Below are 13802 nucleotides of genomic sequence, written 5' to 3'. Positions count from 1 at the left end.
TGAAAGGGAAAGAAAATCACAAAATTCTCTCATCTACTGAGGGTTAAGGCAATTCTTTAAGATTTAAAAAACAAACAAAAACAAATATTTTCCTGCACTTTCCTCTCTTTGCTCCATTTCTAAAATTTAAAGAGTTGCATGATGCATGTTTATCTAAAGAAAGTCACATTTTTTCAGTAATATTATTATTCAGCTTATTCTTGTGTTAAAGATTCCCTGGATCTTGTGTGATTTGATCACTAAACTAGTTCTTTGTCCTTCTCCAGGGAAAACTCCCAATTTGGGAGAGTTCGTGGTGGCCAAGGTGGGCTGGGATGCCCTCAAACTCAACTGGACAGCTCCGGAAGGGGCCTATGAGTACTTTTTCATTCAGGTGCAGGAGGCTGACACAGTAGAGGCAGCCCAGAACCTCACGGTCCCAGGAGGACTGAGGTCCACGGACCTGCCTGGGCTCAAAGCAGCCACTCATTATACCATCACCATCCGCGGGGTCACTCAGGACTTCAGCACAACCCCTCTCTCTGTTGAAGTCTTGACAGGTATTCTAGACGAATTCACTAATTCACTTCCTCCCCTTTGTCTCTGCTCGGGAGGAATCAAAGCACTTTCTTGCTTTAAACTGGGATCAGCTCCTACCACATTGGGGAAATACCAGTGAATCATCTCTGCTTCTTCCTAAATGTCACATCCCTTATTTGGCTAAGTCCTAGTTGTAGCCCAGTTCCATGGAAAATTCCACCTACTCCTCCTTTAAAAAAGTGAGAGGTGGCTTTTCTTTCAAAGTAAGTTTCAGTCACAATATCTAAAAAGTTGGAAAGCCCAACCTGTAAATGAAGAAAAAATAGCTCTGAGCTCATGAGCTCATTTTAAGAACACCAAAGGACTCCCCATAGCCCTATTTGTATGTCAAGAATAGAAATTGTGAACAATTCCTAAAACTACTTTTCATTCCCAAAAGCTGAATAGAAAAACCCTGGCTTTAGTGCCAACAGTTTGAGTGTGCTCAACACCTGCTGTAAATCATGCATCTATAATCAACACTAACCAGACAACTCATCCCAACCTTAGCCAAAATGCCATCTCACCTGAATCCCAGAGTGCAATTGCCTTTTTAAGTAACTCAGCAACTCTGTGTCCTTATGCAGAGGAGGTTCCAGATATGGGAAACCTCACAGTGACCGAGGTTAGCTGGGATGCTGTCAGACTGAACTGGACCACGCCAGATGGAACCTATGACCAGTTTACCATTCAGGTCCAGGAGGCTGACCAGGTGGAAGAGGCTCACAATCTCACGGTTCCTGGCAGCCTGCGTTCCGTGGAAATCCCAGGCCTCAGGGCTGGCACTCCTTACACAATCACCCTGCACGGCGAGGTCAGGGGCCACAGCACTCGACCCCTTGCTGTAGAGGTCATCACAGGTATATGACCCTCCTCCCAGACTGGAGACATGATAGGAGCCAGCATGTCATTGAAATAGAGAAAATTCCCCCGTGTGGCAGAATCCTACCCCAATGTTGTTGACAGACAGCATGAATCTCTAACTCAGGAAGGTCTGTGTTGGAATTCCACCTCACTAGCTAAATATTCTTGGGAATATATGTGTATGTATATATATAGATACACACATATATACACACACAAATATATACTTATATATATATTGTGTGTGTATATATATGTGTGTGTGTGTGTATATATATAGATATATACTTTTTTTTTTTTTTGAGTCAGGGTCTCATTCTTTTGCCCAGGCTAGAATGCAATGGTGTGACCATGGCTCACTGCAGCCTCAAACTCCTAGACTCAAGTGATTCTCCTGCCTCAGCCTCCACAGTAGCTGGTACCACAGGTGTGAGCCACCACACTCAGCTAAGTTTTTTGTATTTTTTGTAGAGATGGAGTTTCACCATTTTGCCCAGGCTGGTCTCAAACTCCTGGGCTCAAGCGATCTTCTCACCTTGGCCTCCCAAAGTGCTGGGATTACAGGCATGAGCCAGCGTGCCCTACCTCTATTCTTGGGTATATATTTCTTTACATCCCTGAGCCTCCTTTTTGTATCTTTAAATCAGCAATGAACCCTACTTCAGGAAACTGTCATGAGCAATAAATAAGCTAATGAATGTCAGTGCTTAGTAAAGTGCCCATCACGTAGTAAATACTGAATAGCAAATAGCTAAATTTATCATACAGCAACAGAGTCATGATTTTTAAAATAGCACAAACATTAGGGCTGTGGCACAAAAATAAGATCAGAACTTTCTAGAAAAACCTTATTACTAGCCTTAGAGCCACCAACTAACACCCAACTGATAGGCAGATCTCTACATAATAACCTTTAGAAATGATGCAGTTAGCTTCTGCTGAAACTATCTAGGACTCTCTCCTCAACAGATACAAAAAGCAGGGACAATTCCAAGAAAGGACAGCCACCTTTGACTTCAATGCTTTTCATTCAATTTGGGAAGGAAAAACAATTCCTCTCAATTTTCCACCAAAAATGAGCTGCTCCATCTGTTATAAAAAACTGTGCTGTACATGAGGTTTCTAGAAATAGCTTCAAAAAGGGCTATGGGAAAAAGGGCCAACTTTTTGGTGATAGGGTTTCTGTGCTGAGCCCTAAGCCCATGCCCCACTCTACATATGCTGCCTTTTGATAATGCAATCCAAATCACCCAATTCAAAACAATTGTTTTCCTTGCTCTTATATAACAAATAAACTTGGTGGTTGCTAGAAACTACATAAAATTCCAAAAATAAGGGGGCCAGGTTTTATTCCTGTGTTTCCTGGAATATCTTCAGATCAAACAAGAGCAAAAAGGGCCTTTGAGACAGGTGTGGCCTGTGTGCAAGATGCTCATATCTTCCTCTGTAGTCCGCAAACTTTTGTTTTTAGCAGTACAACTCCTTTTGCAAATGAAATCTTCCAAGGAACCCTACTATTTGACAGATAAGTGAACAGCTGTTCTTGGTGAGCCTGGAAGTAAGAGGGGGATACCTCCACCCATGTTCTCAACACAGTTCTTCTAGAAAAGCCCCAGATCTATGTGGAACACAGTTTGAAAATAACCCCTCTTAAAAGCAAGAGGTTGCTCAGAGGTTGCTCAGACTCTCACAGTGCATTGAATCCTTGGATACCCAAGAGCAAGTACCTATATCTTTCAACTATTTTTGGTTGAAATCTCTGCAGATATTCTCCTCCCTAACTTCTAACCCATGGCCACTTCAGCCTTCAAAACAGTGGCTGAGAGACTGCATTTAACCCTCAAAAGCATCCCACAGAACAATGGGTTTTTCCATATCCTAAATCCAAACTTTCTAAATCACCAATAACAACTACCTTAAATTTCCTTTCTACATTGTAGAAGCAGTAATAGTGGGTTCTGTTCTGCACCATTTACTGAGAAAAATCTCCTTTCTTTTAATTAAAAGTAGGCACACTCATTTCACACAAACAGCTTTGCTCTGTGATACAGCCATTCTTCATTTAGACATAAAGTACGAGCAGAAAAAGGTGGAAGAAGAAACAAGCTGAGAACCCAGTACACAACTTTTGATCCCTGAAAGCTGATAAAAGACCAAAGAAAAAACATCATACTTGTTCACACCTGAGACAGCATACACTTTATCAACCCAGGCAGGTAGCCAGTGGCTAGTGATGAGATAATCTTTCTAATTATAAATAATGAAATAAAGCAGGGATTTCTCCCTGACATGAGTGAGAAATTCCAAGGGAAAACACTTGAACAATGATTTATTTATTAATCTGACACTTATTGGGCACTCGCCATGTATCAGGTATGATACTAAGAAGTTGATAAATATTACCGTTTCATCATCACGCAATCCCATGAAACAGTACCATCAATTCCATTTAAAGGTAAAGAGAGGGTGGCTCAGAGAGAAGCTGAGTGACATGCCCAAGATTATGCAGCTAGCAAATGCTAGTATTGGGATTCCAATCAAGGACTACTTGCCTCTAAATTCTGCACTTGTAACCATTGCCGTATCTCTTACCCTAACCCACAATCCTACTTTTCCATGTGAATTTCACCTGCTAGCAATGCATGCTCCCGGTGGGTTGTGCATTGGTGCAGATGTCTTTGCCATCTCAAGGATAAACCATGTAGATATTTCCCTTTCTGGCCATTTTCAACTCCTGAAGACAACTGTGCCCAGAGAACCACAGTTCAAATTGCAAATGCTCAGAGACCAAGAATTTAAAAAAAAATTATCTTTCCCCTTTCTCTCTTTCCTAGAGTTGGGCTGTGGGATGTTTGGTTTCCTCATTTTTGGTTTATAGAACTGACAAATACTTTTCTGTCCTTCTTCAGAGGAGCTCCCACAGCTGGGAGATTTAGCCGTGTCTGAGGTTGGCTGGGATGGCCTCAGACTCAACTGGACCGCAGCTGACAATGCCTATGAGCACTTTGTCATTCAGGTGCAGGAGGTCAACAAAGTGGAGGCAGCCCAGAACCTCACGTTGCCTGGCAGCCTCAGGGCTGTGGACATCCCGGGCCTCGAGGCTGCCACGCCTTATAGAGTCTCCATCTATGGGGTGATCCGGGGCTATAGAACACCAGTACTCTCTGCTGAGGCCTCCACAGGTACTTCCTCTCCCTGTCAATGCTTTCTCCCCAAGGTTCTTTGCTTCCTTTTCAAGAGATCATGCGCGGAGTCAGCATCTCGCCATAACTGAATCCTTTTCATGTGCCTTTCAGTGGCCGGCTGTGCATGCTCAGAGACCTCCCTGTGGGCTATGCCTTTGTCCTCATGCCTTTGCCATGTGGATGGTGAATGATGCAGGTGTTGCCCTTTCTGATCTCCAGCCCCCCAGCCTTTCATACTTTACCTGGCTGATTCTACATCTTTTTTGAATGATGAATTTTTGTTTCAGGAATCAGCCTGATGGTTTTAATTCACTTCTCCAGTGCTTGGAGATAACTAAAAGCCTCCCTCCCTATATATGAGTTCTGGTGGAACACAGATTATTTACTTCAGAGAGTCTTTTGCTACTTGGAAATGGTGCTTTTCTATCTCTAAATCCCTCAAGGATATGGGTACTGTGGTTCTTGCATGTAAGAAATGTTTCTTTAAAAGGCACCCAGTATAATAAGAGAACTGAATTACCCTCCTCCGGGCAATTCTCTCAGATACTGAGTCATTGTTAGAACATCAAATTAGCAAATAGCTAGACCAGAAGGAAAAAAAAAGAAATTACACAATTATGACTGGAGACTGTACCAAAGAGAAAGCCATTCATTAGCACAAGTACACACAGCAGCTTTTGGAACAAGGAATGTCCTGGGCTATGAATGTCAAAGAACTGATACCCTTCTTGCTCTTTTAATCAAGAGTTTCTCTCTGGAGTGTTGGCCTTTGGATGGCAAACTCCCAGCCCCAGACCCAGGAGGGTGCGTTATAGTTTACTCATCACTCTACCCCTGTTACAAGACTTCAGTGTTTCCCGGGAGCCTGCCAAAGTCAGCAGCCTTCCTCTGACACAGTTTTCCGTTGCTCATCTTTATTATGTGCCTCCATGGGTTTGAAGCTCAGTAGAGACTATCGCTTCATTTTGCATATGACTGCCCCCCTTTTTAAATAATTATTGCAACTAAACTTTAATGCATACCTGTACATCCCAGTTGAATCTAGCCAGAGCATAGCTCTGCATTTTAACCTCAGTCATTTCACTAATTTTCACTGAGATAAAGAAACATAAAGCACAGGCAACCACTGTCAGGACGGTGACCCTGAAATGCCTAGAAATTGCAGCCGAGGCTACTCTGAAGGCACCCGGACCTCCTTTTTCTGAGACACATAAACCATCCCTTCCCAGAAGGCAAAGTAATCACCCACCACTTCTGATCTTTTCTGCAGATCTTGTGGCTTGGGTGTCCTCAGTATTTTTATGTGTGTGTGTTTTTCTTCTTAACAATAGCAACATTCTTGCCACTGATGAATTGGCCTATGGGCAGGAAGTTCCATAATCCCATCTGATCTGTATCTCAACAAATCTATTAGAAGGATCTCAGAGACCAGGAGCCTTCTTTCTTGCTAAAGAGACAGTACTAGCTTTTCAAACCCTGCTCCTACCTGCCCTCTGCATGTTTTATTCTTATGGTTGGGGAAAGCACTGGCAGGACCATCTTCAAGACAAAATGTTATTTCTTCGCTGAAAGGGATAGCCTAAACTGCCTTGCCTTGGCTTAGCCCTCTTGGTTGGCAATGCAATACTAGCCTTTTTGGCCCGCATAGCAGCAGTTAAGAGAGGACAAGCTATTTTAACAGAATATGAGAATGGCTGGCTGGTCCTTCTCTAAAGTATGAAAAAAATACCAAGAATTACACTGAGAAATTGGTAATTACCATTAAGTCACAAAATCAGAAGCCTCAAGTCACCACCTTGGGAAGGTAATGGCATCAGAATTATTTAGCCCTCATTTGAATAGATGGGAGCTCCTTCAAAGCAAAGAATGTCTGTGGAAGGCATCCAAGTAATCTTGGTTTCCTTAATGCAATTCAAGAGACTGGAAGTTGCCAGGACTCATATCTTTTGACCAGTGGCCAGCAACCCTGAGGTAGGGCTCCCAGAGGCAAGTGTGGTTAAGATGCAACAGTTCCTGATAAGATCATTCAGCACATCTTCTTGGCCAGGGCCTGATTATATGTGGCAACTGCATGTAGAGAAATCTAATTGTCATACCTTCCTTTTTCTAATTTCTTTTAACAAAACTGCTTTTTCTCTCCCTTTGGCACTAATTGGTAACATTGCTTCCTTCCATCATAGCCCTGAACTATCAGATCTCTCTACCCAGCAATGGTTCTATTAACAACCTCAATCTTAAAACACAGCCAAATAATTAACTCAAATTTATTTTTTTCTTCTCCCCTACCCCTTCCTTTTACAGCCAAAGAACCTGAAATTGGAAACTTAAATGTTTCTGACATAACTCCCGAGAGCTTCAATCTCTCCTGGACGGCTACCGATGGGATCTTCGAGACCTTTACCATTGAAATTATTGATTCCAATAGGTTGCTGGAGACTGTGGAATATAATATCTCTGGTGCTGAACGAACTGCCCATATCTCAGGGCTACCCCCTAGTACTGATTTTATTGTCTACCTCTCTGGACTTGCTCCCAGCATCCGGACCAAAACCATCAGTGCCACAGCCACGACAGGTACATGTGCATTCTCCCATTTCTAACACACTCTCTCCACAGTTTTCTTTGCAGGGTGAAGCCTCTCCTTCTCCTCTCCCATTGATGTACAAGCCACAGGGCACTAACTCTTCCATGGTGCTAGGCTGGAGTGCTGTTTAACATAACTCTTTTCCAACAGCAGCCCAAATAATGGATTGCCGTAAAGACATGTGCCTGATTTATCACTGACCAGGATGTTTACAGCATAAAATGTAGTTCAGTCTAGTTTGCCATATGGAATCTAGAGAAAAGAATTCTAACCTCTCATAACTAAAAAGCTATATAACTAGACCTGTTCTTGACTTTGAAAGATGTCTGCCTCAGTCAAAGAGGTCTTGTAAATTTTATTTTGTATTATCTTAGTGTCTTTGTCTTCCTAGTCTCTTGGACCTCGCAATACCCAAATATCCCAGTGATTTAATAATCATGTTGATGGTGTTGGGTATTTTTTTCCAACTGGGAAAGTAAAGGGAAACAGCAAAGATTACTTATCAGATGAGTGCAGGAGGCAGCCATGCCATTCAGACCACCCCAGTTCCAACACCACCTCTAGAAGATCAGAACATGCTGTCTTGCCCTCAGAATAGTGAATGATAAATGGCAAAAATAAAAGTAGAATAGTTGTGTTCAAACAAGGAACTTAGTTTAAAAAACAAAAGAATAAACTGCTCTCACTTTAAATTTGTGGTGTCTGTGAGATGTGCACTAAGTCAGATGCTCTTTGCCATGCAGTAAAAGAGAACCCTATGTGAATTTAGAAAGGGGAGCCCCCCTTTCTAATGCTACATTCAAAGTAGCATTCTTAGCACAATTTAGACAGTGCCTTCTCTGGAGAGGTAAATGAAGAAATCACAAACTAGAAAAAAAGAAACAATATCTACAGAACAAACACAGGAGAAATGAAGAAATCACAAACTAGAAAAAAAAATAAATATTATCTACAGAACAAACACAGGATAATTTTTCCTTATAGTTTACAAAAAGGGGACTCATAGTGTGGGAAATCCAAGAAAAGGGTTGACATCGTAGCATCAAAATTGCCTGTCATTTAGGTCACCCATGGTTGAGAGAGGGTCTGTCCTCATTCTATATGAGGCTACAAATTGTCGTCAGGGTGATCCATGGATAAGGCAGAGAGAGCCAACATTATCCAGTTCCTGTCTCAGCCAGGTTCAAGTATAAAAAAACTTAGAGGAGAAAATTAGGCAAACATATATGTTTGTTTCTCATGGCTCAAACCAATTTTCAACAAGGGACAAATTATTTTACCATTAACAAAGGGTAAAGTCTAAAACTTTATGGATTTAGTCTTATGTGTTTTGATTTTGACTCTACAATGGTGTTTTAAATTGACACACTTTCTTTTTTCTTTTTTTTCTTGCTTTAGCAGCCAAACCTCTTCTTAGCCACCTCACTGTCTCAAACATGACCTGGGGCAGTGTGTCCATCTCGTGGGAAGCTCAGGAGTCTGCCTTTGATAGCTTTCTTATAGAAGTTAGTAATTCCGATCACCCCCATGAGACCATGGTGCTGTCTGTGCCTGGGGTGTCTCGCAGCTCTGTCATCACCAACCTCAAAGCTTCTTCTAAATACACTGCCCACCTTCATGGGCTGATTGGCGGGCAGCGTGCTCAGACCCTGATGGTCCAAGCAACCACAGGTATTTCCTATTATGGCTTCTTCACTCTTCATTGAATTTCCTCTGAATAGCTTTCCAAAAATCACCCGCTACCCACTTTTCACCCTCCTAGTTGCTCCCAATCCTTCTCAAATTTGATAGAGCCATCCAAATCAAAGCTTTAAAGCTTTAAAATAACTCTCACCCCAAATTAAAGAATTTCAGTGTCAAACCTCTTTTTCCTAAATATCCATTCACATCTGGAGTTGTTCTGTTTGTTTGTATAAAGTTAACCTGACTTGCTTTGGTTGAATTTCTAAATCATCTTTTCATCTGATCTTGAATAATCTTTTTCAATCCCACCCATTATCATCTGCCTGTGGTCGTTCTAATCAAAGTTTGCCTATGTCATGTTCAAAGAGGTATGTGCATGCCATTTCTGGTGCCTTGGTCAGAAAGATCTACACTCTCCTTCTCTCTAGCAGGATTTTAAAAAATAAAGGTGCCCTGAGCATGCTGAGAATAGACTCTGAATCACAACCCAAGACTTGCATGAGAGGACCCAGTAGTCTTATCTTGTTCTCGTGATTTTTGTCTGAAGACTACTCTTTTTTGACATGTACTTTGTCAAGCACATTTTGTCACCCACTGATAGCTCTCACAAAGTCTCAGGCTCTTCTTTCAAGCCATCATCTTGTCTAAATCTTGGTGCATGTGGTGAATATTCAGAGCATTAAATTTTGAAAATGTTTCTTTTTCCTGGAAGCAGCTAGCATGTCCATGAGTCATTTCAGAAGGTTTAAAGTGGTGGGAGAAAAATGCCCCTCATTTTGCATGGAACATTGACCATACCCTAACTACCACTATCTTTCTCTGTTTTTTCTTGCATCTCATTTCTCAGCTTGGTTGCACCCTTTGAGAGGCAGCTGGAGGTAAAGCTGACCTCAAGAACCTGAGTCTTATTCTGCATGGTGAATCTGTTGGCATTGATAGTCTGTCTGGTAGCATGAGAAGAATTCCAGCATGCATCCTTAATTTGGGAGATTGTTTCTACAGCAAAATATAGGGAAATAACAGAGTTCCACTTGGAACATTTTAATCTTTTGTGTGGTTGAGGGAATTTGTCAAAGCTATAGCTGCAAATGATTGCATTGTTACCTTCTGAAACTAATTGATAAGGAGGATATCCCATGTCAATGCTAATGGCTATATTCTGCTTCTGAACCAAATCCTTTTTGTTCTTAGAGATTTTATGACATTGAATTATGCTGTACAATTGTGCCATTAAAGTTTATCCAAATGAGCCCCTTCTTTCCTCCAAACTTTGGAGCTGAAGCAAAATAACTCCCAAGTCCTTGGATGAAATATTGTGCCTCTTCCCAACCCTAAATCCTGATCTTAATATCTGAATCCTCCAGTACTGTTGCCTCTCTCTAAAATACAATCTGGGCCGCACTTACTTTAAAATTAGTTTTATTTGATAAATGAGCATTTAGGAGACCAGCCCCATAAACATCTAGCCATATAGACCCCTTAACATTAAATGAGTTGCTCTCAAAACTGAATGTCTAGAGTTTAACAGAAAAGAGATACTTAACCTCAGGGAAACCATCTATCTGTCCAAATTATCCAATAAGTGAGTTTCCTAAGCAGAAAATTCAATGCCTAACTTCAAGTTTTTCTTTCACCTTTGCATTCACTGGGAATTTTTAATGGAAGCCATCTTCACCTTCACGGTATTAAATGGTAAAATATAGATTTTCCTACAATGCATATTAAGTACTGTAAAAATTTCTCTTGTATGGGTATTAGCCTTTAATTTGTGCAAACAGTAGATACTAAAAAAGAATACTAAATGAGGAAACTCCAAAGAAGCATTTTCTAAAACATGTTCAATGGAACACCAGCTCCTTGAGATGTTCAAAGGATATTCCTCAGATAGGGTATACACTGATCAATAAGTTTATGAAATTTGGGCCAAACAAAATTAAATAGGTTTATTGACAGAACCAGCCTGTCAGAGCCTTTAAAATGCAAACCCACCTTGTGAATCTCTATGGTAAGACATAATATTCGGTGTTTACCATGCATACTTAATCATAAAGCTGCCTTTTCTTGGAACATCTTACAGGGCTTGTGTCCCCAATACAAACTTTAGAAAATGTAGCCTTAATACCCTTCACATTATTCCAATCTACCACTCTAATGGCTTGTCTACTCTTCTTCATACATGACTAGCAAATGGTGGTGTCTATGCTTTAAAAGAACACAGATCTAAAAAAAAAATAAAAATAAAGAACACAAATCTACACCTTCAGAGAAAGCAATATATTTTCTATCATCATATTCAATGCAGGTGTAGACACAGCCTAACATACTGTCCCTTCTGCATGTATTTGGAGATATTGATGCTTTCGTGTTCTATGGCTACATTCTGGAAAAATCCACTGCTTCCTCTAATAATGTCTCTCTCTTTCTCTCTGCCCATATTCCTTCTTTAGAACCAAAGCCACAGTTGGGCACGCTAATCTTTAGCAATATTACTCCAAAAAGCTTCAACATGTCATGGACCACTCAAGCTGGGCTTTTTGCAAAGATTGTTATCAATGTGAGTGACGCTCACTCACTGCATGAGTCCCAGCAATTCACAGTCTCAGGAGATGCAAAGCAAGCTCACATCACAGGCTTGGTGGAGAACACTGGCTATGACGTCAGTGTGGCAGGAACCACCTTGGCTGGGGATCCCACCAGACCCCTCACTGCCTTTGTCATTACAGGTACTCAATCAGAGGTTCTCACTTGTCTAACACAGAGAGAAAAGGAGATAAGTCATCTTAAAGGAAAATTCAACAAAAATACAATCTTCACTGCAAATGTATACTCTCTTATTTTTAATTGACAAATAGTAATTGTATATATTTATGGAGAATAGTGTGTTGTTTTGATATACATATACATTGTGGATTGATTGAATCAACCTAATTAGCGTATCAATCACCTCACCTTATTTATTTATTTATTTAGTTATTTATTTATTTATTTATTGTGCTGTGAGAACATTTAAAATCTACTCTTTTAGGAATTTTGAAGTATTCAATATGTTATTATTAACTATGGCCAGTCACCATGCTGTGCAGTAGATCACTAAAACTTATTCCTTCTGTCTAACTGAACTTTGTACTCCTTGACCAACATCTCCCCTTTCTTCATCTCCCCAACCCCAGTCACTGGTAACCACCATTCTTCTCTGTGCTTCTATGTGTTCAGCTTTCTTAGATTACACAAATGAGATCATGCAGTATTTGTCTTTCTGTGCCTTGATTATTTCACTCTGTACAATGTCTTCTGGGTTCATCCGTGTTGTTGAAAATGACAGAATTTTCCTCTTTTTTAAGGCTATAAAGTATTCCATTATATATATGTGTATATATATATGTATATATACACACATATGGAATGTATATATTTATATATAAATATGATCTATCTATCTATCTATACACCACATTTTCTTTATCCATTCATCCATTGACAGACACAGGTTACAATACATTACTCATGATAGCCAAGATAATATATGTAAACTTCTAAGTAAAGAGAAAGCAGATACTATTATAAAGGAGAGGACTTTCACAGCTGCTCTTAGGAAGTGGAGAGAACATTCTCAAGAGTTGCATAAAGCTTTTAGGGTTTTTTGTGCCCAGTTTTATTGGCTGTTTTATCCCTAGTTTAGAGATTCTGCCTAAAAAGTGACTCCTAAGTTAGTAAAGGCCTAAGATCGAAATTCTGTTCATAAATCATGCTAGGTAAGGCAGTTCATATATGTGCCAAAAGTATAACCATCTTTTTCTTTAAAAAATAATTATTCTTAAAACTGACAACACAGATGCAGCTAGATGCAGCTAATTTGAAATTCCTGTCTCCTTTTTTTCTTCTGATTAAAAAAAAATGCATTTACCAGTACTGTCAGAAAAAAAAAAAAAAGAAAAAAGAAAAATCACCTAGAAAAGAGACGCTGAACCTTCTCCACTAATCCTCCTTGTCCCTCAGGATTGCCATCACTGATTGCGGTTGGCTTTGGGTATGGAAAGAACATAGAACTTGGAGTCGGAAGACCTGGTTGTATATCTCAGCTTAGGCACCTAGCAGATGTATGACCTAGGATAAGTCATTAACCTCTCTGGTTTTTTTAGATGTGATCGGGGTTGGAAGATTGATGAAGGTTCAACCTCAGATGGCAGATAAATTTCAAGTTTAATTAAGCCCTACCCATTCACTCAACTTGACTTCTTGAACATTTGCCAATGTTCAATTTGGCAAATGCTGCCAAATGGTGGCAGCAAAAACTTCAATGGCAAAGGCTGCACATGGTGTCAGTTTACTAAATTCTAGCCCAAAAAGCCTCAGAAAATATTTAGAAGTCTCTTCCTTTTCATTAGTGATAATTTTCAGAAGACGGACTTTGCCATCTGATTTTCCCATTAAACCAGGTCTCTCCCAGGGTCTAAATTGCCATCACTAAGACATGTCAATTAGTACAATTAAATATTTAATTATAGGCAGCATGGTGTCCTGGAAGAGTGAGGATTTTGAGATCAAGCTTGTGTGGTTTCTAAACCTCTCCCACAGCTTTTTAGCTACATAATTTTAGCAAGTTCTTAACTTGTTTGAACCCTAATTTCCTTATGCATGGAGAGAGGATACCACAGGCACTTCTGGGAGCCTTGTCTCATAGATTAAATAGAGTTGGTGAAATTTAACTGCCTAGCATCCAGTAGGAATTTTATACATGCTAGGTTCTTTCTGCTGTCTCCCAACATTATTAGGAAAGTGGCTTTCTTAAAAATAACCAATAAGGCTAGATAGAACAATAGACCTATGCAATCATGAACTCCCTCTCCTTTTTAAGAGAACTTTGGATGTGTTTTAATGTAAGATTAAAAAATGAGTATTTTTTCCTATCCAGTTACCTGATGTGAATT

General features: G+C 40.2%; 1 protein-coding gene across 9 annotated transcripts in view; it reads left to right on the top strand.

Annotated features, from left to right (window-relative positions):
• Window positions 1–13802, top strand: part of TNC (tenascin C) — a 97918-nt gene that overhangs the window by 54146 nt on the left and 29970 nt on the right. For 2 of the 9 annotated variants that reach the window (XM_055350502.2, XM_004048510.5), the window contains exons 12-15: window positions 267–539; window positions 1146–1418; window positions 4332–4604; window positions 6909–7181. In XM_055350502.2, the coding sequence (XP_055206477.2) occupies window positions 267–539; window positions 1146–1418; window positions 4332–4604; window positions 6909–7181 (1092 nt within the window). Of the gene's footprint in view, window positions 1–266; window positions 540–1145; window positions 1419–4331; window positions 4605–6908; window positions 7182–8589; window positions 8863–11321; window positions 11598–13802 lie in introns of all 9 variants that reach the window. The other 7 variants (XM_055350504.2, XM_055350503.2, XM_055350497.2 and 4 more) reach the window with 6 other exon arrangements.

The sequence above is a fragment of the Gorilla gorilla genome, chromosome 13 (assembly GCF_029281585.2).
Source record: "Gorilla gorilla gorilla isolate KB3781 chromosome 13, NHGRI_mGorGor1-v2.1_pri, whole genome shotgun sequence".
In the NCBI taxonomy this organism is placed as follows: domain Eukaryota; kingdom Metazoa; phylum Chordata; class Mammalia; order Primates; family Hominidae; genus Gorilla; species Gorilla gorilla.
The sequence above is the reverse complement of the archived record's forward strand: the minus strand, read 5'-3'. Positions and strand labels throughout refer to the sequence as shown.